Source organism: Rhipicephalus microplus, chromosome 2 (genome assembly GCF_043290135.1).
Source record: "Rhipicephalus microplus isolate Deutch F79 chromosome 2, USDA_Rmic, whole genome shotgun sequence".
In the NCBI taxonomy this organism is placed as follows: Eukaryota; Metazoa; Arthropoda; class Arachnida; order Ixodida; family Ixodidae; genus Rhipicephalus; species Rhipicephalus microplus.
In genome coordinates, this window is record NC_134701.1 from 44,566,505 (window position 1) to 44,591,728 (window position 25,224).

At 46.4% G+C, this 25,224-nt stretch overlaps 1 protein-coding gene across 1 annotated transcript in view; it reads left to right on the forward strand.

The window, feature by feature from the left end:
• Stam (signal transducing adaptor molecule) overlaps nt 1-25,224 on the forward strand; it is a 232,534-nt gene that overhangs the window by 58,719 nt on the left and 148,591 nt on the right. The window contains exon 7 of the mRNA XM_075886399.1: nt 21,067-21,304. Within this exon, the coding sequence (XP_075742514.1) occupies nt 21,067-21,304 (238 nt within the window). The remainder of the gene's footprint in view (nt 1-21,066; nt 21,305-25,224) is intronic.

A 25,224-nucleotide genomic window follows, 5' to 3' on the forward strand; every position in this document is an offset into this window, starting at 1 on the left:
CTTGAGCACGATGCACTGGCACATGAAGTTCGCGTTTCGCTGATGCAGAAACCGCGAGCTGCCACCACACAACGCCTTCGGGATGCCGCCGCGGCCAGTGCGTTCCGCCGGGCGCAGCGGGGCGATGGCCCCCCTAGGACGGCTTGCGCCGCGAAGCGGCCGCTCTTGGCACCATATCAAGCTCTCATAGAGTGACGGAGAAGTTTCGTGACCAGAACGGTATTAAGGGACTGTGACACAAGATTATGATTTTTGATGTGTTTGATCATGTTGGACCTCATTCACATGTGCCCTTTGATCTGTTGTGTCGTCTTTTTTTTTTTAGTTTTAGTTTAAAATTCTTTTCTGATCTACAAAAAACTACGGCCCCAGTATAAAAAGAAAGGTGCGGCCTGTTGCGTGCCGCCGAAGTGGCGGGACGGGCCTAGGTTACCTCGGGCCCACTCTGGTGCCACCACTCTCTCCAGGAGAAACACTCTCACACGCACTGTATGCGCGACAGTAGGCCATAAATAATGCGTTTCATAGTTGCACATGACAGATACGATTTTGAATCGTTATTAGGAGTACCTATTTTAGCACACATGGGAACAGTTAGCCCTAGGAGGGCCAATATTTCCTAGAGTATGTCTCAATACTTTCTATGAATGCTGTCCTGTTGATTCACCTGAAATGAAAAGGGTCACTGATTCCGTTCATGGGGAGGCAATTGCCGGGCAGCTTCCTAGGGCTGATGTATTGGCCCACCAAATCTCACTGTGATAGTATGCACAATTTAAATGTAAATCCTTTTAGTGCACCAACAACATTGATTGTGGTTCAAAGGCAGAGTTGAAACCAAGAGTTTACAACACAAACAAAATATGTATTCTCAGTAAAGGCATCACACATACTTGCTCACTCGGCAGGTATCAATTACAACTCACAAAATTACTTAGGAGGCATTTCAAACAAGGGAAATAAACTTGCCATGCTACAAATGCAATCGCACACATTATAAGCTACGTAAGAACTCTTAGCGACCTTGAATATTCACCACATGTTTGCACTTCACATATATTCAATTATGTCTAGAATATTTCTCTTCAAGGAAACGCTGATATGAATTCTAGCGCTGTTCGTCTTCCTGGTGATAGTCTTCAACATCAGCTGACTGTATTACTTGACTCACTCGAACAGCTTGAGCATCACAACTTCTTGGTCGTGTTCACCACCCGTCCTGCTTTCCGTAACCTGACTCTATAGTCAGTGGCAATCTAAGAATAAAAAGTAAAGTGTACCGCAGTCCATTTGTATTATGCGCGTCCATCTGCAGCCACTTTTTACAATGACGTCACATTAACAATGAAGAAATCGCACAGTAAGCATGGCGCCGTTAGCAACGAGAGGCCATGTGCCGCTTCTGAGGTCGGCAGGCGTCCAGTCGGTCTTCCTGTGGTGTTTTTTTTGTCAAGAAGCTATTTCATCCTCTCGCACTTGGCATTATCCTCACCGGTCATCAATTGATGTTGACGTTTGAATTTGAAGAGTTTGAAGTGCACCGAACCTACAGATGGTCGTCGCGTTCTCTTGTTCCAGAAGCGTGAAGCAGCAACACGACGTCTCTTCTCTGCGTCGCTTGGATGCACGAAGCATAGATTACCTGAGGATGACAACTATCGATGATTGTCGATGTGGTCATTCGTGTGCGGTAAGGTGAAGGTGAAGTCGGATTGTGTGTCTGTGCTTTGTAGAATGAGCGCATTCATGATTCACCGCCCACAAAAGCTATGGTATCAGCGTTGCACATGTGTGAATGTGTTAGATAGGTGTCTCAACGTGGGAATCTTAGTGATCTTTTGCAATATGTGCTGTGCTGTGCGGCCCCGCCGTGGTGGTCTAGTGGCTAAGGTACTTGGCTGCTGACCCGCAGGTCGCGTGTTCGAATCCCGGCTGCGGCGGCTGCATTTCCGATGGAGGCGGAAATGTTGTAGGCTCATGTGCTCAGATTTGGGTGCACGTAAAGAACTCCAGGTGGTCGAAATTTCCGGAGCCCTCCACTACGGCGTCTCTCATAATCATATGGTGGTTTTGGGACGTTAAAACACCAAATATCAATCAATGCTGTGCTGTGCGCTCATACGAGTGTCGCAAGTGTAGACAAGGCGTGAGAAAAAAAAAAGCAATAGAACCTGATAACGCCACACTTATATACGATACCACGAAGGCGATGCCAAGCACAGCGATGCAAGACGCACATTCGATATTTACGGCAGCACAGAAATCAAAATTCACGAAGGCAATCGCAAATCCCTTCTCCATTTTTAACTTTGGGTCATAATTGCCATAGTTACAGAAGGCAGCGAAGAAATCTTGCAGCGAAAGTTTCAAGAAACAAATAATTTCAAACTACCTTAGGAAATGTGATTATAACAATAAAAGAACGATTGCTTAATTTCCAAGATTACGTTATATGTGGCAATGTTTGTTTTAGTACCATCATAGCTACCACGCAAAAACGTCTCCTTCGAGAGATGTGCAATGCTTCTTTGTGGACTCCAAGATGAGCGCTGGGGGGGAGGGGGTAACGATTTAAACAGATATATCGCTAAGCTGACAATGAACTCCGTGCCTTATCAAGTTCATTTATTGAGCTTTGGTTTGTTTTTTTCAATACCTATGATGTATTGCAAGATAATGGCCCTTTTTGTGAAAATTATTTCCAATGCTGGGGAACTACTTTGCTTGTAGTGTGGAGGCATGGAAAATGAGGGCAACGTTTTCGTGGGTGCAGCTTATATTTAGTATTAGGTTGTCACCGAATATAGTTTGGTTGCTTCCCTCTTTGCGAACATTCATAGTAATTGTACCGCCCAAAGCACATATACCACACTAATAGCCAGAAGAAAGGGTTACGTCTTATCAGTTTTGTCTGCGTGGACGGCTGCCCCCCCCCCCCCCCAAAGAAACCCTGCTTCGATGTCTGAATTTCTGCCGATCCGTACTGGTTGGCTGTCGCGTGTTTAGAGGGTATGGGCTCGCCCTAGGTGCATTTTGTTGATGCTAGTTTACTTGTTCTTTGCCTGTGCCCTTAAAGGGCACGGTGCTTCGATGCTGTCGTCTGGAGGCTGTACGCGTCCGACTCGGCACTCATTTGTGACAAAAATCAGAGCTCTGTTACAAAAATACGCATCTCGATACGCTTTTCGACACTGCAGATCACAGGGGAATACGTTGTACCTCAATGTAGCATCTCTTTTTTATTTTTTGAGTTCTAACTGCTCAGTTGAACACAACAGCTTCGCGGCATCACACCACTGAGAAAAACAGTCTGCCACACACGCGCGCATCAAGAAATCGTACTTGAGACAGGAAACATGAGGCAAGCTACCTCCCACACTCGCACGTACAAAAAAAAAAAAAAAGCGCAAGAAAGCACACGAAAAATCACGCGAAAAAGCACACCGACACGCACAAATCCTCACGCAACTGCATTGAAACATGTTGTGCCATCTGCTCTAATGGGTAGAGTGTCAGCGCCCTCACCAAAAAAAGCGGTCAAAACTGCCAACTCTACCAATAAACGTTAGCCCATTGACGACGCGACGCAGCAGGCCACACCTTCTTTATCCAGCGGCCGTGAAAGAACATATTGTGTAAACTTTAAAAACCACGTTTCCTATACGATTTCTTGTAATGGGCATGAGAGAAAGCAACATATCGTAATATGATTACGCTGTATACTGTGACTGTTTGCAAGCTTTATTGTATTTGTGCTATCACTAACATGATAGCAGTCTTGATTGCATTTTATCATTGAATCATATTTGGATACTAAGACAGAATAGCTGTCATCATGATAGCCTATTCCAAATAACAAGCAGTTATGGCCAAGATATTGGTGAATAGTAATTTGAGCTTTTTTCTTATGTGATTCTTAAAAGAGAAAAGAAGATAAAAATGAGCCCCGCAACTGCCTGCATCACAGTGCGACACCTCAACAGTAGCTCACGAGAGGGATGGGGGTAAGAAGGGGTTGAAAGGATAGAATTAAAGGTATAGAGATAAAGAGGGGGAAGGAGAGAGCGTGGTGCAGGGACAGCGACACCCAAAAGCAAGGAGAACATAGGAAAGATAAACACGATCGCAGGAGTCCGAGGACGGGGCCACCAGTCGGTGAGAGCTCTTGTCGGCGTCGGGAGGTGGCATAGGGCGAGCAAGTTGGGTAGAGCTGCGCTGTCGTCGAAGATCGCGGGGGCACAACTGGTCGGCACAAAATCCAGAGAGCGAGTCCCCCAATTCGAGCAGCTTATTCGAGGTGCTAATTGGACAGATATATATTAAACTTCTTCCTGCAATCGGCTCGTTTGTAGACCTCGCTCGTTCACGCGGTCCCGGACACTGTAATCTGCTAGGCTTTCAGTGTTTCAGAAGATTCACGAGACACAAACAGACAAAGAACTTTATTGGGTCCTGAGAAACGCTGCTACTTTATAGCAACGTCGGGGGCCGCTCCCATGTAGGAACGGGGAGGCCTAGCCTCACCGCCGCGTCGTGGGCTCTCTGGACAGCCCGTAATTGTCGTAGCAACTCTGAACTTCGCAAGGCAGAGTCCCAATCTTCTTCTGTGAGCTGACTTGGGCCCCGTAACGAGGGGCACTGCCAGGGCGTACGTGCGAAGTCTCTAATCTCACCACAGTCAGGACAAATAGAGTCAAAAGCCTCTGAGGAGACTATGCTGAGGAAAAATAGGCTTGAATAGGACCTGGTCCGGAGCATTCTAAATGTGATGGCCTGAAGCTTGGATAACTTGTTGTGCGGAGGAGCAAATGACCGCCTACTCAGCTGGTAGTGTTTAGCCACTTTACTAAATGTAAGTAAAGTGTCCCTGAACATCTCGCTGCCAACCAGTGGGCCTACATCCTGTCCAGCACGGAGGGCTAGTGCGCACCCCCGGGAGTGAGCAGTGTCATTCCGGTTTACTAGAGAGTCCAGTAGGGGTTCGAGATGTGCAGGAAACCAGGTAATGGTATGTGAAGAAAGTGTCCTATTTTCATGTAGTTTCATTACTTCAGTACAATGGAACCAGAGGCGAAAGCTTGACCGCTAACCTTGAGTCGGTGAAGATTTGCGGTCTACTGCCATTCAAAAGGGCAAAGGCTACAGCCAACTGTTCGGCTCTTGAGGGAGTTGAGTCCTTAAATAACGCAGCATTGATAATTGAACCCATTTGATTGACGGAAATAACAGAATACATGCTGAGCGACCGTACCGAGTGGTATCGATAAAACACGCTGAGTGAGGATCGTTCCTGATGTTCTTAAGAAGTGTGATGGCCCTAGCCCGGCGCGGTGTGTTTCGCGTAGGTGAAGCACACCCAGATTCACTCAAGAAATGCAGTAAAACCCTATTAATTTGAACGTGGATATTTGAAAATCCCGTTTAATTCGAAGCATTTTCTTGATCTAGCATTTTGCAATGCATGTTTGAGTGGATAATTTGAAGTGGCGGCCGACACCAGTCCGGTTAATTTGAAAACTTTGGATGCTATGTGCCAGTTCGAGATTTTGATTTCGCCGCAAATACGCGAAACTGATGGCCCTTGATAGCCAAAAGGCAATGAAACGTAGCGATACTAATGAGTGGCAGCTGAAGCACTCTAGCCTCGCTACTTACAGCTAAAACAAAAAACGAAAAAAAAAAATGTCTTGTCAACCAAAACGTGCGCCTGCGGAAAATGAAACATGCTTCACTGCAATGTAGTTTTCACACGCGGGCAGCATATTGCATGTTTCTCGCAACGTCAGCTGGTTATGGTTTACTCATTCTTTCTGGGATTGTAAAAACATTAACAAAGGACAGTTCGGCGGAATTCGCGATGTATGCGGACCTCTGATTGCTGGTTGCCCCAGCAATTTGCGCCTTTGCACTGCTGGCGGAGTTTTTGTCAGCAACACCTACTTCGAAAACTCAGTTCAAAAGCTTCAAGGATATTTTTTCCCTGCGAAAAAACATCACAGCTTTCATCATACTGGCCATTATTAAATTTCTAATTATACCAGAGAGAACCTGCGAATGGTTGCATCATGATGTGCTGACGCAGCGAGGTGCAGGCGACATACTGCCCACGTGTGACTTATGTGTTGCAGTGAGGAGGTCTTGTTTTCTGCAGGCACACATTTCAGTTCATTACGCCAGCATTTTTTTTTCTCGGTGGCAGCAGCGAGGCCCAGCATTCCTCTGTGTTTGCGGCAAAATTAAGGCCATGTATTGCTAAAGAACATAACCTTTGGAGCTGTAAGCTAGTCCGCGTAGCAAATGACAAGCCCTGATTACTTTGAATAGTTTTCAGTTCCTTGCATCCCACTTTTTTTATGTTCTATCAATTCGAAAACACGCTTAATTTAAGGATTTCTTGTGGCCCCAATGACTTCAAATTAACAACGTTTTACTGTACATCTTGTGCTTTGTACTACTCACTTGGACTCGCTCTCAAACTTTCCTGAACCAGGCTCACTCGGACTCACTCTCTAAAATTTTCATCAACCAGACTTGTTCGAACTCAAGAATATTACTTGCCCATACTCATTCACACTCAGACTCGCAGCTCTATTTGAGTCTGAGTGAGTCGGAGTGAGTCGACTGATGAGTTAGTTCGCTGATCTATGATCACCAGTGTGCTTTATTTTACCTCGTGATGCTCGGCCGTGGATTACAGAAAGTCGGCAGGCGATATGCTGGGTGGTGGCATTTGGTGACGATGCACGATATGCCTAGGCGCATTGACAACAAATAGGTGTGCAACATGTTTGGTCTCTCATATAGGAAACCTCTGTTTGGCATCTGTGCAATGAGCTCGACTGGGTGGTTCACAGCCAATGCGCAGAATGCACCCGCTCTTTCAGGGCGCTAGTTGCTGATTCGATTCGTTGCTTACGACGGAAGCACACTGTGGCTTGTCCACTGGCACAATGTTCTTTCTCACGAAGGTTGCATTGTTCTAATATCAGGGCTGTAAGCAAAGCTAACTAGGCTTAGCCTTTACTCCGTCGTGTTCCTGCGCAAGTACGATGTAATTCTGCTAAAGTCTTCGTCAGGAAATCCAAGAGGCTGATAAGTAGAACTTCAAATTCGAGTCTGTCCGAAACACCCATCTGCGATGTTTGCAAACAAATGCAGTACTATTGCAACCTCGTGATTGAGCTTCCACTTGTGGCGGCCTAGACAGTCTAGCTTGTAGCATTCTGTGCGCACTTACCGCACATAAAACAAGTGCGCAGGTGTCTGGAAATTGTGCTATTTTCAACAGCCATGACCTTGCAACATGCAGAGGCGCGAACAGCAGCCAATGCTCTCCCCGTTTTGGCCAATGGCAAGATGTGCTAGAGCTACATCGCGAACGCGGCCAGTCGGAGGCCTCGAGTAGAGTGACCTAATATAGTGGGAGAAGCGCCCCGTGAATACAGTCGAGCCCACATATAACGGCCCCACTTAAAACGAACTTTCGCTTAAAACGAACAATATCCACGTGACCGTCAAATATACACAGGTTCAATGATACAAAATCGCACTTACAACGAACATCTCCGAGCGCCGCTGATTGGTTATAGCGAACGGAGTCAGCGGTCTGCGGACTTCCCGAGAAATCAATTTCGACCACCGATCATGCATCGGCGAGGTGCCCATACATTCTTATTGTTATGCCTACATTATGCCTCCGCGCCCCTCTAGTTGCTGCTCCCCCAGACCGCTTTTTGTTACGCACCCTTCCGTCTTTTGTCTCCCCGCTACTCTGAGCACCCCGCATCGCCAGACGAGGCCCGTGTTTTTACACTGCCACCGATCTTTAGAAGACTGGTCGGCCACGTACCCTGTTTTTGATCGCTGGTACTGTCGTTGGCATCACCTACCTGGAGTGACCTGACCATTTGCGAAGATTGTCGGCCACTGACTGTATCCGATAGTCTGTATCTAATGCACGCGCGTACGCTACCCCACCGACTCTGATAATTGCGATTCGTTTCGTGTTTAGGACTTATTCTCGCTCACTTCGCACTCAACTCGGCATGCCTTCCGCGCGCGTGCGGAAGCGCAAAAAGGGCTGTTAATTTGCGCCGAATGAATTGCGAAATATGGAAGTTCGTGAGGCCACGCCAACCCGCCGGCGCAACGAAACTATTTTTGATCACGGCCGCCGATTCTTCGATCGCCACCGCGTGCACTGATGCAGGCGGCTTTGTTTTGACTTCTGCGCGCACAGGCACTCTTTCCAAGTTTTTCGACATGCGAGTTTCGCGGACCTTTCAAGCAACTACACAACCTGCCTCCTTCCCATGTGTTTTGGTTTTCAAGGTCGCCCTTCTGTTGCATCCTCCCCTCTCTTTATCGCACAGAGGAAGGAATCTCCGTGCTTTATCGCAAGTTATTGCCCTTCTCTCGCAAGTCTGCTCTCCTCTCTTGATCACAACCCCTTCGCCCGTGTTCACCGCTCCGCGAGGCCCGCCTTGCTGACTCGAATTAGTTTCGTTTTCCGACTGGAAACGCCCCCTGAGCTGTTCCACGCGTGTGCGCGTCTTGCTCGCTCTTGGTGTGCATGCGTGGTCATGATGGCCGACGGGATGACTAGCACACTTTTGCGTGCCGCTCAACAAAACGTTGAAAGTGTGACCTCTTCGCTTGAGCGAAATCCGCGTGTTAGGTGCCGCGTTTCAGAGCGCTTGCTCATAGCTGTTAACCTCCTGGCAGCCTACTTGCCGCTTTGGGCGTCCCGGTATTTAGCTGTGGAGATGGTGAATATTTCGTAGGCGGCATGTGCGCGAAACTATTTTTGCGAGGCCGACTTCGTCGATCGTCGGGCCCGATGCCGAGCCTGAAGCTTCCGAACAGGACTACTGCGGCGGCGATTTGTGGCAGCGCGTCGTCGACTCCGACCTGGAAGAGCGGTTGCGACATCTGTTGCGTTGATTAAATTACGGCTGATGATGATGCCGACACAGCGGAACCGTGCACGGATTGGGGCATTGTGAATGAAGTACGTGGCGAGAGCGATTTGGGGGAATCGGATTGCGAGGACGACGAAGCTTTGAGCCAGCGCCACATGCAGCTTATGCCATGGGCCTCGGTGAACGAGCAGCCTGGCGTTTTAAAAGAACTCGAGACCGCCCTTATCGCTTCTGCTATTCGAAACGTGTGCATCACGAACTTTTTTGGGGCATAAAAAGTTTGTGTTTTCACTTGCAACTTTTTTTAAAAGCTGTGTTTCATTTACTACGAACTTCGGGATACAGCGAACGGATGCCGCGTCCCGCTCAGGTTCGTTATAGGCGGGCTCAACTGTACATAGAACTGAGGGCCTTTTGTTGAGAACTCCCACGCCGCGGCCACAGTGTAAGAAGTAGCTTAAGTGACTGAACGGCGCACGCTGGGCGAAGGCCGCTGCGCAGTCTTAGTTCTCTTTTCTCTGCTCGTCAAAAGAGGGCGCTAGTACCCAGGCAGTACGAACCGTTTGCAGCTTTGCTCATGACACGTTGTTGCTGCACATTGTGTTTTGTCAACGCAATGTTAATTTGTCTGCTGGATAGCTCCCAACCTTCGAACTTTTTAATGAACCTGCATAATTGGAAAGTGCTTCGTGCCGTTTTGTAACACTGGTTGCAAGTCTTGCAAAGAAAAGTACTTGCTTTTCAAGCCGCCAAACGATGGAGCAAGACTTGAAGCATGGAGACGAGCAATACTTCGTAAAGACCAGGTGCTCCAAAGAACGGATCGGGTTTGCGAGAAGCATTTGGCTTCCCATTTTATTCTGAAGACGTGGTCTGCGGGAATCGACGGTCATGTGCTGAGCGGGAATCGACGGTCATGTGCTGATGTTTGGAACAAGAGCGGGCCTTTCAAAAGACACTGTGCCGTCAATTTTGGAAGGTGCGCCAAGCTACTTGTTCAGAAAGATTAAAAGCCCTCGAAAGCAAGTGAAAGGCCTAGCGCTTCCTGTGGCTGCTTCGGTGAGTGCCTGCAACAACGATAGCAGCAACTTGCTAAAGACAGCTAGGCACATAGAAGTCTCCTCAGCGGACAAGATGGATATGTTGTCCGACGACAGCTGTTGTGTGGCAAAGACCGATGAGAGTAACTCATGTGACTCAGTGTTCGAACGGCTTTTTAGTACAGTATCTTGCGTTAGCCTGAAACAGCCGACATGGGCGGCGCGCGCAGCTCGTCAACTTAGCTAGAGTGAGGGACGTCGTGTTTATTGACACTGTGGTTGCGCATAGGACAAGCGGCGGATCGTCGGTGCTTTTTAACAGGAAGGCTCTGCATGTCAAAAGCAACATGGAAGTCCAAGTCTACATTTTAGACAAGTTGATCGACTCTGCTTCAATAGGGATAAGCCCCTTCGCCACATCTGCCCTCGAAGTTGAATCCATGCTCAAAGTTGTTGACGGCATAAATGTGCGTAGGGGAGGGCCAAGCTTAATGGACTTCCCTGATGTGTCCCCTGAATGTGCATTTGTGGACTGTAAAAAAAGCTGGAGACACAACGAATGTCTCTTGGTGACACTTGGAGGTGCTATCTGTCGCCTGTGTTCTGGCCTCGTTGACACCCTTAGAATACATGCTGATTGCCGAGCTGCGCGAGCCAAGTAGAGAATACCTCTCAAGTGTTTCAGGTTATCAGTGGTGTCTACCCAACAACAGCTTTCTGCTTCGCGGCATGCAAGATTAGCACTCAGCAGTCACAAGCACGACTGGCCAGACGCAACAAGCTGTTATTGGGGCAGTCGCAAGCAGCGATGAAATAACTAACAGATTTGCAGGAGCAAGATATCAACGAGAAACTAAAGGGACTTGATATACTACCAGCACAGCTTTTTTTGATAGAAAAATGTGTATCAGTGGCAAGGTGCACATCAAAAACAAACAGGCGATACACAGACTGAATCTTGTGTGCCTCTTGCTGAACATGCGGAGCCCGGCCACCTACACTTTCCTGAGAAACAATATACTGCCTTTGCCCTGCGTTAGCACAGTGCGAAAGTACATAAGCATGGTTGGTCCGAAGTGTGGTTTCGACGACAACTTCTTCAAAGCCCTCAAGATAAAAGTTGTCGAAAGACCGCATTCCGGTGGCGGGGAATGCTAATCGTGGATGGAATTTAAAAAAAAAAAAAAAGGAAATGGCTGTCAACTCGCAGACTATGACGTATACTGGCCTTGTTGATCAAGGTGAGAAAAATAATCAGAGCAAGGAACTCAGATTATGGCCTTGTCTTTGCATTTGCTCCATTTGGAGAACCTACAGCCAGTACCTACAGCCAGTAGCCGTGTTTGCGTCAAAAGGACCAACTAAGGAGGCGCTGCTTTCGCAGCTCCTCATCCAGTGCATATCTAGAAAAAAAAAAATGGTGGCATATCCACGGGGTGAATGATGGAGAGTGGGACGAAGCATCTGTCCGTCCATTTGTCTTGCTTCCGTCCGTCCATGCGTCCGTCTGTGTGACCGTGTGTGCATCCATCCACCCGTCCGTGTGTGCATCTGTTTGTGCGTCCGCACGTCCATCTGTGCATCAGTCCCTGCGTTCGTTCATGCATCCGTCCGTGCATCCATCTGTCCGCGCAGCCATCCGTGCATCCGTCCATGCATCTCTCTGTGTTCGTTCTTTCATCTAGTCAACTCTCCTAGTACCACCATCTTGCATCTTGTCATCATATATGCGTCCCGTCTGTGTAACCGTCCGTGCGTCCATCCGCCCGTCTGTGCGTGCGTCTCTTTCTTTCTAGTCCAGCATGCATGGTGTAAGTCAAGTGTCCACCGTCGAATGAATACGCTCCTGAATCTTTGTTTTTGGTACGGCTGAGAAGGGCAACACGGGAGCAAATAGCCAGAGGGTTTAATAGGCCAAAAGGGTCTTTCTGTTTTGTATTAACTTGGTCTAGCCACACAGCGTCAATTTCTCTTCACTCTGTGAGCACCTTAAATGGCCTTTCATCTGGTTTGAGAATTTCGAGCAGGCAAGAGGAATGCATGCTCTGAGCGCTCGCTCTGAGCGCTCATTGCAGATCTGCCAACATCTGCAATGCTGCGCGGTCCGCAATAAGGTGAAGTGTCGGACTGAACGCCGCTTAACCTTCCATCTCATGGGCGCGTGCCCCAACAGGACAGAGGTGACGTATACAACAAGGAATGGTCCCACGTATGTCAAAGTAGTACGGGACACTTTGAGATTTATTCGAGGCGACGTGTGTAATTTGTGCAGTCTGTTGCCTAAATAGAAGTATGAAGGTTGACAGAAATAATAAAACAAACAATCGGAATCTATGCTCGGAATATTTTTTTTAAATTCGTATTGAGCGAGATGTGGGACTAAGCTGTCTTCATTACGTTTACATTAGTGTTCTTGCCGTTCTTGCATCGTGCTGGTGCTTGCATTCACAACGCTTGGCGTGTTTTTGGTGCATCGTCCTTTAGAACAGTACCAGCGGTGCGACGCTCTGTATCGTGGTAAGAAAACATGATTCATGCAGCCTCCCTAAACTTGCCCGTGTAGAGGGATCTATCCCACGGAAACAGGCAATACATCATAGAGATCATCGAAACAACACAACATTGCTTGCGTGCATGACCTGGCAGGGCCCTGTCATGCGAAAGTAGCCTTGCGTGCACATGACATGTTGATCTACCTGCAACGTGTGATCTTCCGGCTCTGAGTTGCTGTGATACTGAAGAGGGCAGGGAAGGAATTTGGCCCATAATGTAACTGCGCAAAAACAGATAGCACTCAAAGCTAGATAGCACTCAAACTGACAAAGCTCTGACCATGAATGGGGATGAGCACTCCGGCCTTCATCCCACTGTAAGAAATGCGGCTGCGCTCCGCTCTTTAGCGATACTTCTGTGTTGTTCCGGCATAAGAACCAAAAAGCACGCATAGTCGCAAGGAACTTGACCGAGTCTTGTGCAGTGTTTCCTCTGTGGCCATACATGATAGAGTCGGGTTATCTTAGGTTTGTATGACAAGCATGCCATGCTTGATGTGGTCTTTGTTGGTTTGGTCAATTGTGCAGTTTTTTTCTCCCCCCCTCTCCCGTTGCTCTCTCTTGCTTTTTATCCTGTCCTTTATATCGTCTCTTGCAATAAATTGCAGTTACAATATGGATCATTACTAACTCGCCCAACTTACCATTCTTCTGAAGGAACTTGGCTTCAACATCCAGCGTCAAAGTGAAATTTCTCATCCGACCTATAGTGGAGTGCAGTTTAGGAAGTAAATGACAAACAAATCAAAAACCATTTGGACATTTTTTTTGTATATACTCTAATTTATGTGTATGACACTCCACAATTTCACAATCATTCTCTATCGTCGTGCGGCTGCTCAGAAGCACCGGCTGTTCCCTACACCTGCGAGCAGACGCTGGGGAGATGACGAGTAGACGACATAACGCGAATGAATACATGTATAGAAAGTGATCGGCCTTTCTATTGCCCAAGAGGCTTTGTAGCCTTGACAGTGCTGAAAGGAACTTGGAGTATAGGTTGCACCCCATAGAGTTCCAAAAGCTCAGTTTTGCCTGGTAACGTGAATACGGGTCTCCGACTGTACTCGAAAGCAATATTTCAAGTTAAATAGCATCGATACAGGCACCGATTCTGAAAATAGGCATTTATAAGCACTGGTTTTTATAAAAACATCGTAAAGGAATTTCTGAACTTCTAATTCAGTGGTTCTCAAGTGGGGTCCGCAGACCATAGGGGGTCTGCAAAGCCATTTCTGTGATCCGCGTAATCTTCAACTACATTTTTCTTTAGGCGTGAATGTGCCACGTATTGATGAACTGTCCAAAATGAAGTGATACAGCACGTTAGTTTGCTGTTTTGGTAGCAATGAAAAGCACCTGTTTCACGTCCCAGTTGTGTTAATTTACCTACGTAGCCCTTCCCCCCTCCCTCTCCTCTGCTGCAAGGGGTCTCCCATCACTTCCATCAGTCCACATGGCTGGAAACCACTGCTCTAATTCATGCTCATATGTCAGTGGCACGATAGGAATGCAAGAAACAAAATAGGCATTTGCTTATAATCTGGTCTCTAATTATTATTATAGCCCTTCGAAAGGGAACAGTGAAAACGCCACAGATGGATGGCAAAACCTAAACTGATGAAATCAACCAAGCATACATGGCAACAGAGACGCAGAGAACAAATGGAACAGTTGGTGAAAGTTGGCGTGACAGGCCCTCGCATGCTTTCGACGCAGCCACACCACACTATTTAGTCCACACCATTTCGCAGGCGTGCATTCCCATGGCGGAAGGATGGCAAGTGTCCAAGCAGTTCTTATGACCCATTTGGGTGTTCGGGTACAGTACAGTATAGACTGCTTATAACGTAAGTCGCGGGAGTCTCGAATATCTGCGCTGTAAGCGGTACCACACTATTACCAAAATGACTTTTTTCAAGGGCCGCAATTTGGCAAAACTTGTTGAGTGTGCATTCCTGAGTGTTTGAGAATCTGAGCATGCGATGTGTATTGCTTACAACTACCGTATTTACTCGCGTAATGAACGCACTTGCATAATAAATGTGCCCCCAACTTCAGTCGTCAAAATTTGTATTTTTTTCCTCGTGTAATAAACTCACCCCCTAAATTCATCCGCTGCAGTCCCGCTAACCGACATCTGCCACCTCCTTACCCATTGGTTCCCTCTGTTTTTTATTATGCTGCCTCCCCTCGGCCCCTCTGCTCGCTCCCTTTCCACCTTGGCATGTTGCCGCGTGCCATATTGTTTTTCTTTTTATCTATGCGCAGCATGTCCCCTGTATTTTTTATCTGTGCACCACAGTGGGGTTCGCGAACGATGCGAGTTTAGAGACATTGCAACTGATAAGCACACAGCGAGCGAAGGTCGTGAAACTGCCCGCGCCAACCAACGGTCACATGCTGCAAATATGAAACTTTAAGGCCCAACGACATGCACGCAATTTTCGAGCAACGACGACAGGATTTGCTGTTGCGAAGGGTCATTCATCGCTATCGCGTCGCAGGTTTCTGGGCGATGTAGCTATGAGCCAGTAGAGAGCGAGCTGTTTGGCAGCCTTTGAGAAAAACCCGGTTGAAAGGTGGGACCGAGCTAGTTTTTATAAATATTGCTCAGGAAAGCCCCTAGAATATTTTTACGAGAAAAGGTGACTTTTTTGCATGGCAAACGCAGAAATACTAGAGTCTACTTCAGTGCCATTGATTATCCATGGCTTACCTAAAGAACTGCAGAGGCAGGTGCAAGTAATGTCACCTAAAACAATTGAGAAGCTATTAAGATGTTTCAGAAACATCTGTACCAATTTTACACTGGGAAATTTGCGTCGGACAGATCACGATTTCCCCAAGTGCACCATAGAGGTCTTACGAGCATGAAAATTGTCATGACTGGAAGCGAGTGGACAATTTAATTTCTGATACCCGCAATAACGTGGAACAAGCAGTCTCGCATCTAGAAGCGAAACAAAAAAAACTAAAAGAGGCTGTCTAGTGCCACCTGACGACGAAAATCGAGACTGTTTTTCTAACCGCCATTAATCTTGTTTATATTAATATCAATATCAAGGGTAATAATGTTGATGCATTTGTTGATAGTGGTGCTTCTGTATCACAGGCTCTTGTTAAGAGTTTTGACGGGACAAGTATACAATGAATGGGTTAACGTAACTGTTTCTTACCAAGGCTGTACGGTTAATATCAACGCCCTTGTCGTTAAGGGATGTGACTATAAATTTCTGCTATCAAGACCCGATATGGAGATACTGAAGTTAAATCTTTATTGAAACGATGAATTAACTATGGCCCAAGAGGCATGCACATTGTTTAATTTTGCGGACCACCTTGTTTAGTGTGAGAAAGATGTACATGAAAAATTCCCGGAACTTGTCTGTCTAGGCAACTATCCACCTGCTACAACAAAATTTACTGTTCTCTTTAAGCTGAGAGGTATTACGCCGGTCAGATAAAAGCCTTACAGCATGTCCCACGAAAAGAAAATTTGGTTAAGGACTGAAACCGAGAATATGTCGGATGCTGGAATAATACGGCCGTCGGTGTCTAAGTTGGCTTCGCCTATTACTTCGGCTCCGAAAGAAGACGGATCTTTGTGACTGTGCACTGATTACCTAATCTTAAATTGCCAAACAGACATATTTTTTTTTCTGATGCCCAGCATTGATGAAATAATTGAAGAAAGCAGAGGTTGTAAAGTATTTTCTCGTATAGACCTCTGCAAAGTATTTTGGCAGATTCCGCTGGAAGTGAAATACAAAATGTACACGGCTTTTGTCACACCATTTGACGTGTACGAATATAATTACCTTTCGGATGGAAAAACAGTGCGGCATGGTTTCGAAAGACGATGAATAGTATTCTCAAACTATTCCATGGATTATTCTGCAATGTATACGTAGACAATATTATAATATATTCAAAGGATGAAACATCACATGCAGAACACTTTTTGTCTGTTTGATGGCATTGAGGGATGCCAAACTGAAAGTGAACTTTTAAGAAAATGAACTTTTTACACAGAAAATTGCATTTCTCAGACGCAGTTTCAACGGCTTTACAAAGAGTGCGAACAAAGAGCCCGTACAACGTGTACGATCGATGAAGAAGCCAGACAATGTACACGCAGTCAGTGTTTCTTGGCCTTGCAGGACATTTTAGAAACTACATAAGAGATTTTGCAGCACGAGCAAAGCCGCTAAACAGCTTGCTTCGTAAAGACAGATTTCATCTGGACGGAAGAGGGTGAGAGGGCGTACAATGATTTCGCATTAGCCATATCATCGAACCCAGTACTCACTATTTGACTTCACTGTTCCATTTGAACTCGCAACGGACGCACCAAACTATGGTGCAGGTGCTGTGCTGTACCAACGAAGAGACACAAGTGGAAGCGAAAGAGGAAGACAAGTGATAAAATATTACTTTTACACTTTCACGAAGTCGGAACAAAATTAGAGCATGACTGAAAAAGAATTGATTGATTGATTGATTGATTGATATGTGGCGTTTAACGTCCCAAAACCACTATATGATTATGAGAGACGCCGTAGTGGAGGGCTCCGGAAATTTCGACCACCTGGGGTTCTTTAACGTGCACCCAAATCTGAGCACACGGGCCTACAACATTTCCGCCTCCATCGGAAATGCAGTTGTCGCAGTCGGGATACGAACCCGCGACCTGCGGGTCAGCAGCTGAGTACCTTAGCCACTAGACCACCGCAGCGGGGCAACTGAAAAAGAAGCATTGGCTGTTGTACTGAGGATTAGGTATTTTCCATCGTACCTAGAAGGCACGAAATTCAAGCTGTTCACTCATCAGGCTCTTATCTATTTGCTAAATGGTTCTCAACCGAGAGGCCGAGTCGCTAGATGCATAAGCGAAATTCTACAGTTTAATATTGACATTGCACACAGAAGCGGACAAGATTTGTCAGACGCTGACGTCTTTTCTCAGCTTCCAATTGTTAATCACATTACGGGCGACGAGAGGGTGTATTCACAAATACGGGGAGGCACTGAACAGCTGATGTATATAGACAGAAAGTTTCATGTACAGGATACTCTGAGAAAAAGACTTCTTGACCTTCATCACGACAGTCCAGAGCCAGGAGGGCATGACGGCTTCTGGCGGACGTACTATAAAATGAGGAGAGGATTTGCGTGGCCCGGCATAAAGAAATGTATTAGCAATTACATTACCTCATGCCAGAAATGTCAACAAAGCAAAATATAAACAAAAGACAGACAGCATGATATTTCCAACTTACTCAACTGTTGTGTTTGAAAATGTGCACGTTGATTTTGCTGAACTGAAAAAACGAAGTGAAGGAATGAAGAAAACGAAATTTTTTTTTTAGTGTGCATTGATGAATGCTCACGGATGCTAGTTGCCAAGCCAGGAAAAGAAAATGCCGCTTCTGTCATATTACTCTTGAGCAGAGACATGTTTAAGGGGTGAAGTGTGTCGTGTCCGACAATGGATCCAACGGATCCGCATTCAAGAGCCAGACATTCGTAAAGTGGGCAAAAGAAACAAACATTGCCCTGAAGTTTACACCCCCTTGCCACCCATCAGCTTACGGACTAGCGGAGCATGTTACCCAAAATGTCCAACAATATATAAGTATGTACCTAGAATTTCGAGGAGGGTGGAAATGTTGCCTCCAAGGAGCTATGTTGCACCACAACAGGTCACATACAACCGCTCTTTGGTGCAGCCCTCAATACGCCGCCTTCGGGGAACCTGCTTGTTTACCTGCGGATGACACACATGGCATAGCAAAAAAGCTTCGCTTGAAAGAAACGAAGGAAACTTCTGACCAGCAAAAGAAGCACAGAGAAGCTATGAAGAGAGCATTTGATAAACGTCATAGCGCAAGTATTCGCGCTATAGCACTAGGTATTGTGGTTCTAGTGCGGCAAGGTTATGGTGGTACTAACACAAAACTTGTGGGTCCCTTTATAGCGATGAAACTGGTCACGAAAGAAGGAGTGCTGAAGACCATCGGCTACACGACGAAACATGGTGTGATGGAAATAGCATCAGTTTCCAACGTCATCTCATATTTGGAGCGGAGGGATGGAGTAAAGGCCGGGAGAGTGTAGTGGGCCGGTACTACGAATGGCTGATTTGGTGGGTACGGGGGAAGAGGAAGAAGAAGAATAAAGGGATTATGCTTTCGGTCTATGCCCGCTTGTCGTGGAATGTTAGAATCTTCAGCATACGACCCGTGCGGAATGCTGTGTGAGGTTGCTTGTCCGATATCTGGAGATGCAGCATTATTGGTCTGGCGACATAGCCCAAGCCCTGGCGTCGGCATGTTAGGCTTATGTGATACAGCTACGCAAGCATCATATCTCGTTAATAACGACAAAACGTACTTGATGCTTCATCCTAAAAGTAAGATGACACAAATCAGTGTCTGATTTTGCCATTTATTTGTTGATGTCAGCACTGTGGGAGGTTAGAAGGAGCAAGTTCGGATCGAAGCGGGCGGTCGCTTCTGCATGGGTGCTGCCATGTTAATTTGTAATCAGACTTAGCGCTGGTAACCGAAACAAATAACCAAACGCGTAGGAAATAAATGCGATCAAGAAAAACGTACTGCGTATTGATGTGGCGTAACAAAAACCAAATAAATGCCAATTTTAGACAATCCTGCCAATTTCAAAGCACTTATATCTGGAACTACGCATGTTTTACTGCGCAAGCGTGTAGCTTTCTTACACCACGTAGCTTTCATAGTGCTGCACCAAGGCGGTGAAACAGAGTATAGACGTGCGTGTATGTGCCGCATAATTGTGAGTACTAGTATGATCGCCGATGTCTAAAAAAGTTACTGCCAATTATTTGGAGCAGCAAATGGCATTTCTGCTGCCCTAAATAAAAACTTGTGCGCCGCTTAGTTTTTTTGTTTTTTTTTGTCACCGCTACTGCTCGGTTTTACAAATCTCCTGAAGTCGCCAGCTTGGCAGATCAGCATTTGATTTCACTGAGTCTGTCGAACGATTCGACAGGCGCGGCAAATGCTAATGTTGACTTCATTGTTTGCTCACTGGGCTAATTCAGAATACTACTTCAATTGTAATAGGAGTGTTCATGTTCACTCTGCACGATTTAGGAAGGTTAAATGTTTTGTGCATATATATATTTATATACATATATAGATAATTTATATATTCTAAATGTAAGCGTTTTTTTTTATACTGCTCCAAGTTTGGTCTTGTCATGATAAAAAATTGTTTTCTCTCATAACCTGCTCGTACACCAAATTATATTTTCACTGTTGCACCCCTGGACAGGAAAGACCCATTTGAGCATCTTTACTACCAAGTGCTTCCTTCCTTTTCCCTTGTGCGCTCATATACACTCAAACCTCGACATAACGAGACTGGATATACCGAAATATCAGTTTTAACAAGGTGAATGAAGAATATCCTTGCAGTAGATCTAGTGTTGCAAATATACCTTTAGACAACGAATGTTGGATATAACAGATTTATTTTCATGTGCGATGCAACTTTGTTATAATGAGGTTTAAGTGTATTTCCACATTACTGAAAAGTTGTCTGTAGGGCTATTGTTACAACGATTTGAGGTCACGAGACAGTTCGCATTCTTTTTTCTAACTTTTTGAACATGCTGTCTTTGTTGCTTTCCTCATATGTCGGCATGTCCATTTTTTGGTTGTACTAGTAGTAGCAGTAGGATGACTGAGTAGCCAGACTAGGGAACTCTTTGAAGGTCCCCGAAAGAATGTCTCACCTGTAGAGCGCGAGTAGCATGACTGAGTGGAAAGTGCTGGTGTCTGGCTGTACCTTATCTTCTGGCTTTCATCTACAGGTTTTTTTGTGTGCAGCGTTGTACTGTATTTACTCAAGTGTAACGTGAGATATTTTCAAGATTTTTGCTGCCTAAAGTGTGCCCTTGCATTACATTTGAATGCCAAAATACACATGAAATACCTATCGTTTCTTTCTGGCCACAATGAGTCTCCCCTCATGTGATAATTGTGGTCGCATCACAGTCGAGTAAATATGGTATTCCCGAGTTGTTGCCATCTGTAGGGTGCTGCTGAAAAAGAATTTCGTATCTCTTGTGCTTATAAGCTCATCTCACATGCTTGAACCATTTCACGTTGAACAGAAAGCCTCTATTTTTTTATTTTTTTTTCGGTTTAGGTTTGGTTCAAGTTCAGGTGCATTCTGAGAATATTGATTGAGGTTCAGTTCGGACTGAAATTTTGCTTTGGGTACGGTTTACAGCTTAGATTGTTTATCTCCTTGGTTGCATCACTGTAGGAAAGCAAGCACATTAATGCATATCCACTTTGAATTTACGCCAAGCTGATAGAATCGCTGAGGCTGTGTGAATATTTAAAAACTGTGTTGGGAGGGAGCTGTTCGAGGAATAAAATCTGTGGCAGAAGCGTTCATGGAGGATATATTCAGGTCCCAGCTGCGCTGTATGTGATGTGGTTGTCGGTGTAGTTTAGGATTGTTACAATAATAAGCCCCATGTGTGTTGCTTCTCTGCAGCAATTGAGCTGTCGCTGAGGGACTCTCCCCCAAAGAACAGTGTTACTGGCGGGGGAGGAGGGCTGTACCCCCGTGCCCCATCGCCTGTCCTCTCTCCCGAGAGCAACTCTTCTTCAGCTGTGGTGCAAGGGGTGCCCCGTGAGCCACGCAAGGTCCGAGCCCTGTATGACTTTGAGGCTGCTGAGGACAACGAGATCACCTTCAAGACGGGCGAGCTACTGCTTGTGCTCGACGACAGGTGGGTTGCCAACTGTGGCAGACATCTTGCATGACTGCTCGATCTCTGCAGCCCGATTATGTGGGCAGTGAAATAACCACTCCCAATAGTTTCACTCTTGTGAGGCGCATTTGGCCAGATTGTTTAGGTTCTCTCCATCGCCCAAAGGATACCATTCTATAAATACAGTATAGACCACTTATAACGTAACCACTTATAGTGCGGGACCGGATATAATGCAGTCATTTCACACTACCGTTGATTCTCCCATTGAACCTTATGTATACGCATATCGCTTATAGTGCAGTCGTGGGAGGTGATCTACCGGTTACAGTGTAGATGCCTCGAAGTCCGGCAGACAACCGTTATGACGAATGCCTCAACGGGGTGTGTTGCGTGTTCCGAGAAGCGCTGGCGAAAAAGAGAGAGAGCCGAGGTCGTAGTGCAAAGGAAAAGGGTGTGCTGAGTGAACGAGCGAAAGAGTAAAAAGCAGGTGTAGGGAAGACTTACGCATGCTTGCACGGAGCACTCTTATTGGGCGATATTCGAAACCACGTGGCGTTTTCTCTGCCAGTGTGTGTCCTCGTCGTCTTTGTCGCGTTTTAGGTTGGCCCGTAAACCTCGCTTGCCTCGCTTTGTTGTGTTGTGTGTATGTTGCTTCTCCAGATTGATTGGTGTCCAAGCCTACTTTTCTTCACGACCACGTGCTTTCGATGGCTTCGTCGGCTTCGTCCACACCTGCAGGCGTCGGCAAACGGCAAGCCGTTTTACTGAAAACGAAGGTCACCATAGTGAAAGAAGTTGAGAAGGGCAACAAGAAAGCTGCTGTGGTGGCAAAATATGGTATAGCGGATATCAATATCACCGTGTCAGCGATTTGGAAAAACTGTGACAAGGTACGACAGTAGCAGGGCGTGAATTCTGCTGCATCGTCCAGGAAAAGGACACGCACTTCGAAGAACGAGGATGTTCACGCTGTTTTATTCTGGTGGTTCAAAGAAGTGCATGCTCAAAACGTGCTGATTAGTGGGCCGATTTCGCAATCAAAGGCCAAGTGCTTTGCCAAGCTTTTAGGCCACGATGACCCCTTAAATGGCTAGATCCAGGGTTTTAAGGATCGCCATGGAATAAGCTGTCGGGTTATTTCTGGCGAAAGAGGTGAAGTTAATCACTCCACAGTTCAAACGTGGCTGAACATGAATGTCGAGGGTATGTTTCTGTCCGATGCAGACCGCGACATGTACAACACCAACGAAACTGGACTGTTGTACAACCTACTGCCAAGTCATACACTTTGAATGAGAGGGGAGCCCTGCAGTGGGCATAAGGCAACGAAGGAGCGCGTAATGGTTTTGTTCTGCGCCGACCTAGATGGGTAGGACAAGCACCGCTCGCTTGTGATTGGGAAGTGTGCGCGGCCGCGTTGCTTCTTCCAGTGACGTACAAAGGCTGACCCAAGACTTGTTGATTGAATAGCTGCAAAGAATTGATGAGGAGATGGTGACGCAAAAGCGCAGTGTTGTTATCATAATGGCAGGGTTGCAACAGCTGTGCCAATTGCGCCAATATTATACAAGTCCCCATTTTTGGGCCGAGCTGTGCCGAAACCATGAAAGTTGCTGAAATTGCGCTATGCTGCACCAAAATACCCAACCAGCCTCAATATTTTCTCATTTGTGCTGATTTCAGTGAAAAATGGAGGCCACTTTGCCCACCAACAGTTTGAGTAATCAATCAATTCAAGCGCGCCAAGGGACCAAGCGCACGTGTGGCTTTAAAGGGTCCGTAAACCACATCAGATATTTTTTCAAGTAAACGCGCGCATTGTGTGCAGATGCCGTCTCGATCAACGATTCTACACGTGGCAGCGCTAAGAGCTGCCGGCGCGCCACAAATTCCAAGTAACAATCAATCCCTCTTTCTGGGCCTTTCGGGCCTCTGCGTGACGTGCTAAGCCACATCTCTGACGTGCCGAGCCAAATATGCCAAATATGCTGTGATTGTTCAAACAAGAGCCTACGACTTCCGGTCAGTTTGCAAGCAGCTGTTCATTGTGTTGTCATTCTTTGAAGGTGAGCGCGAAACAGAGGGTCCATACCGGCACGATTACGGCAGCCACGGTTCACCAAGAAGCAGGCAGCTACAACGCAACTGACGAAGTCAACGACTGGAGTCGCGGCAACCAGAAGTAGACGGTGCTTCAAGCAGCACGTCAGCGATGATGTATGCCATGCGAGATTGGTAGGAGCATGGGAAGGGCACTCTCCGAGAGGGCAAAGTGGTGTGGAAGAGAGAAGCGCAGGAGAGAGTGAAACGTGTGGTTGTCACGGTTTTGATAATCAAACTCTTCTAACTCTGCTATTACTGCATTGTCCCAAAAAACTCTCACGGCTCTGTGTTTGTCGTACATTCATGCACGATTTCCCCACCACAACTGAATTTAGACTGCTTGATGATTTACGGGCCCTTTAAGTCACAGTAACCTAATCATGCTAACCTTAATCCCATTAAGTCAGGGCACTTGTGAGACGGGATTGACCAGATGAAGTAACAAAGCTGTGCGCCAATCAGTTTGCCGACTGCAACGAATACCTATCGATGGGACGACGCAACTTCAAGACAAAAATGCGCTGCTGTAGCCATGAACGCTTTGCGAAAATATGAACTTCCTAGTTGGCAGAAGCAGCTATAGCATGTTAGCAACTAGAGCTGAAAACGCATACCGCGTTTTCTGCGTGCCAACAGAGTCGACGTGCTGCGAACGCCGGTGTTGCTGGCGACAATGTTGGTCACCGTAGCAACGACACATAAAACATTTTTGTGTCTTAGATATCTGCTGCTGTCGCTGGACCAAGGGGTGTGCGCCGCTGTTACTTTATCTGGCAGAACTTGCCTTGCAAGTGAGCTAAAATTTTTGCCCTTAACCTAATCACCATCGTAAAAAAAGGAAAGGGGGGCATAACGCAGTTCGAAAATTTCTTGCCCTTGTTCTAACCCGTGCAGAACGCTGCCATAGGCACCTTTGCTGCAATACACCAGTACCCTGCAGAAACACATATTTATGATTTGGAAGGGGCTGTGAGCACTAGTATGATCGCTGACGTCTCAGAGTTACTGGCAATCATTTTGAGCAATGTAAAACACTTCTGCTGCCCCCCCCACCCCCCCAAAAAAAAAATTAGCTTTTTTTTTTTTCCACCCCGATTTCTCACTTTCACGAATCCCTTAAATTTCAAGGTCGCCAGAGTGGCAGATCTACATTCTAGTTGCGTATTTTGTGGAAGGACTTGACTGATGTGGCAAGTACAAATGTGGACTTTATCATTCCTTTCTCAGTGGGGTAGATTGAAATACTAGTTTTACTGAAACAGCAGTGCTCATGTTTACTCTGCATGATTTAGGTAATGTTGAATCCCTTGCAAATATTTCAAAATGAAGGTGCTTCATGCCAACACCACTGCGAAGAGCCAGCCGCTTAATCAAGGTGTCATAGCAACTGTGAAGGCTCTGTACAAGAAGTGCATATGCAAGAAGGTTCTGCTGAACTTGCAGTGGAAGGAACCTCTCAAAGTGGATCGGAGAGCAGCTATTCATATAACAGCCTCGTGGTGGAAAGTGCAGCCATGTACAATAAAAAATGCTTTCAAAAATCGGGTTTCATCTGCGATTGCTCTACCGATGTGCCCGCTGACGACAACGACGAACCAGTCTGCATGGACAAGGTGTGGTCAGATTTTGTCAATAACCACATTGTGCCAAAAACCGACACTTTTGAAGACTTTTTGGTGACATCAATGATGACGCAGATGTGTGCGAGAAGGCTGCAACTGATGAAGACATCATTGCAGTAGTCCGGGGTGACAACAAGGCTGCACTCGAGTCCACTCCGATCAAGGATGATGACAATCCAGACTTGCCGTGCAAGGAGGCACTGGAGTACC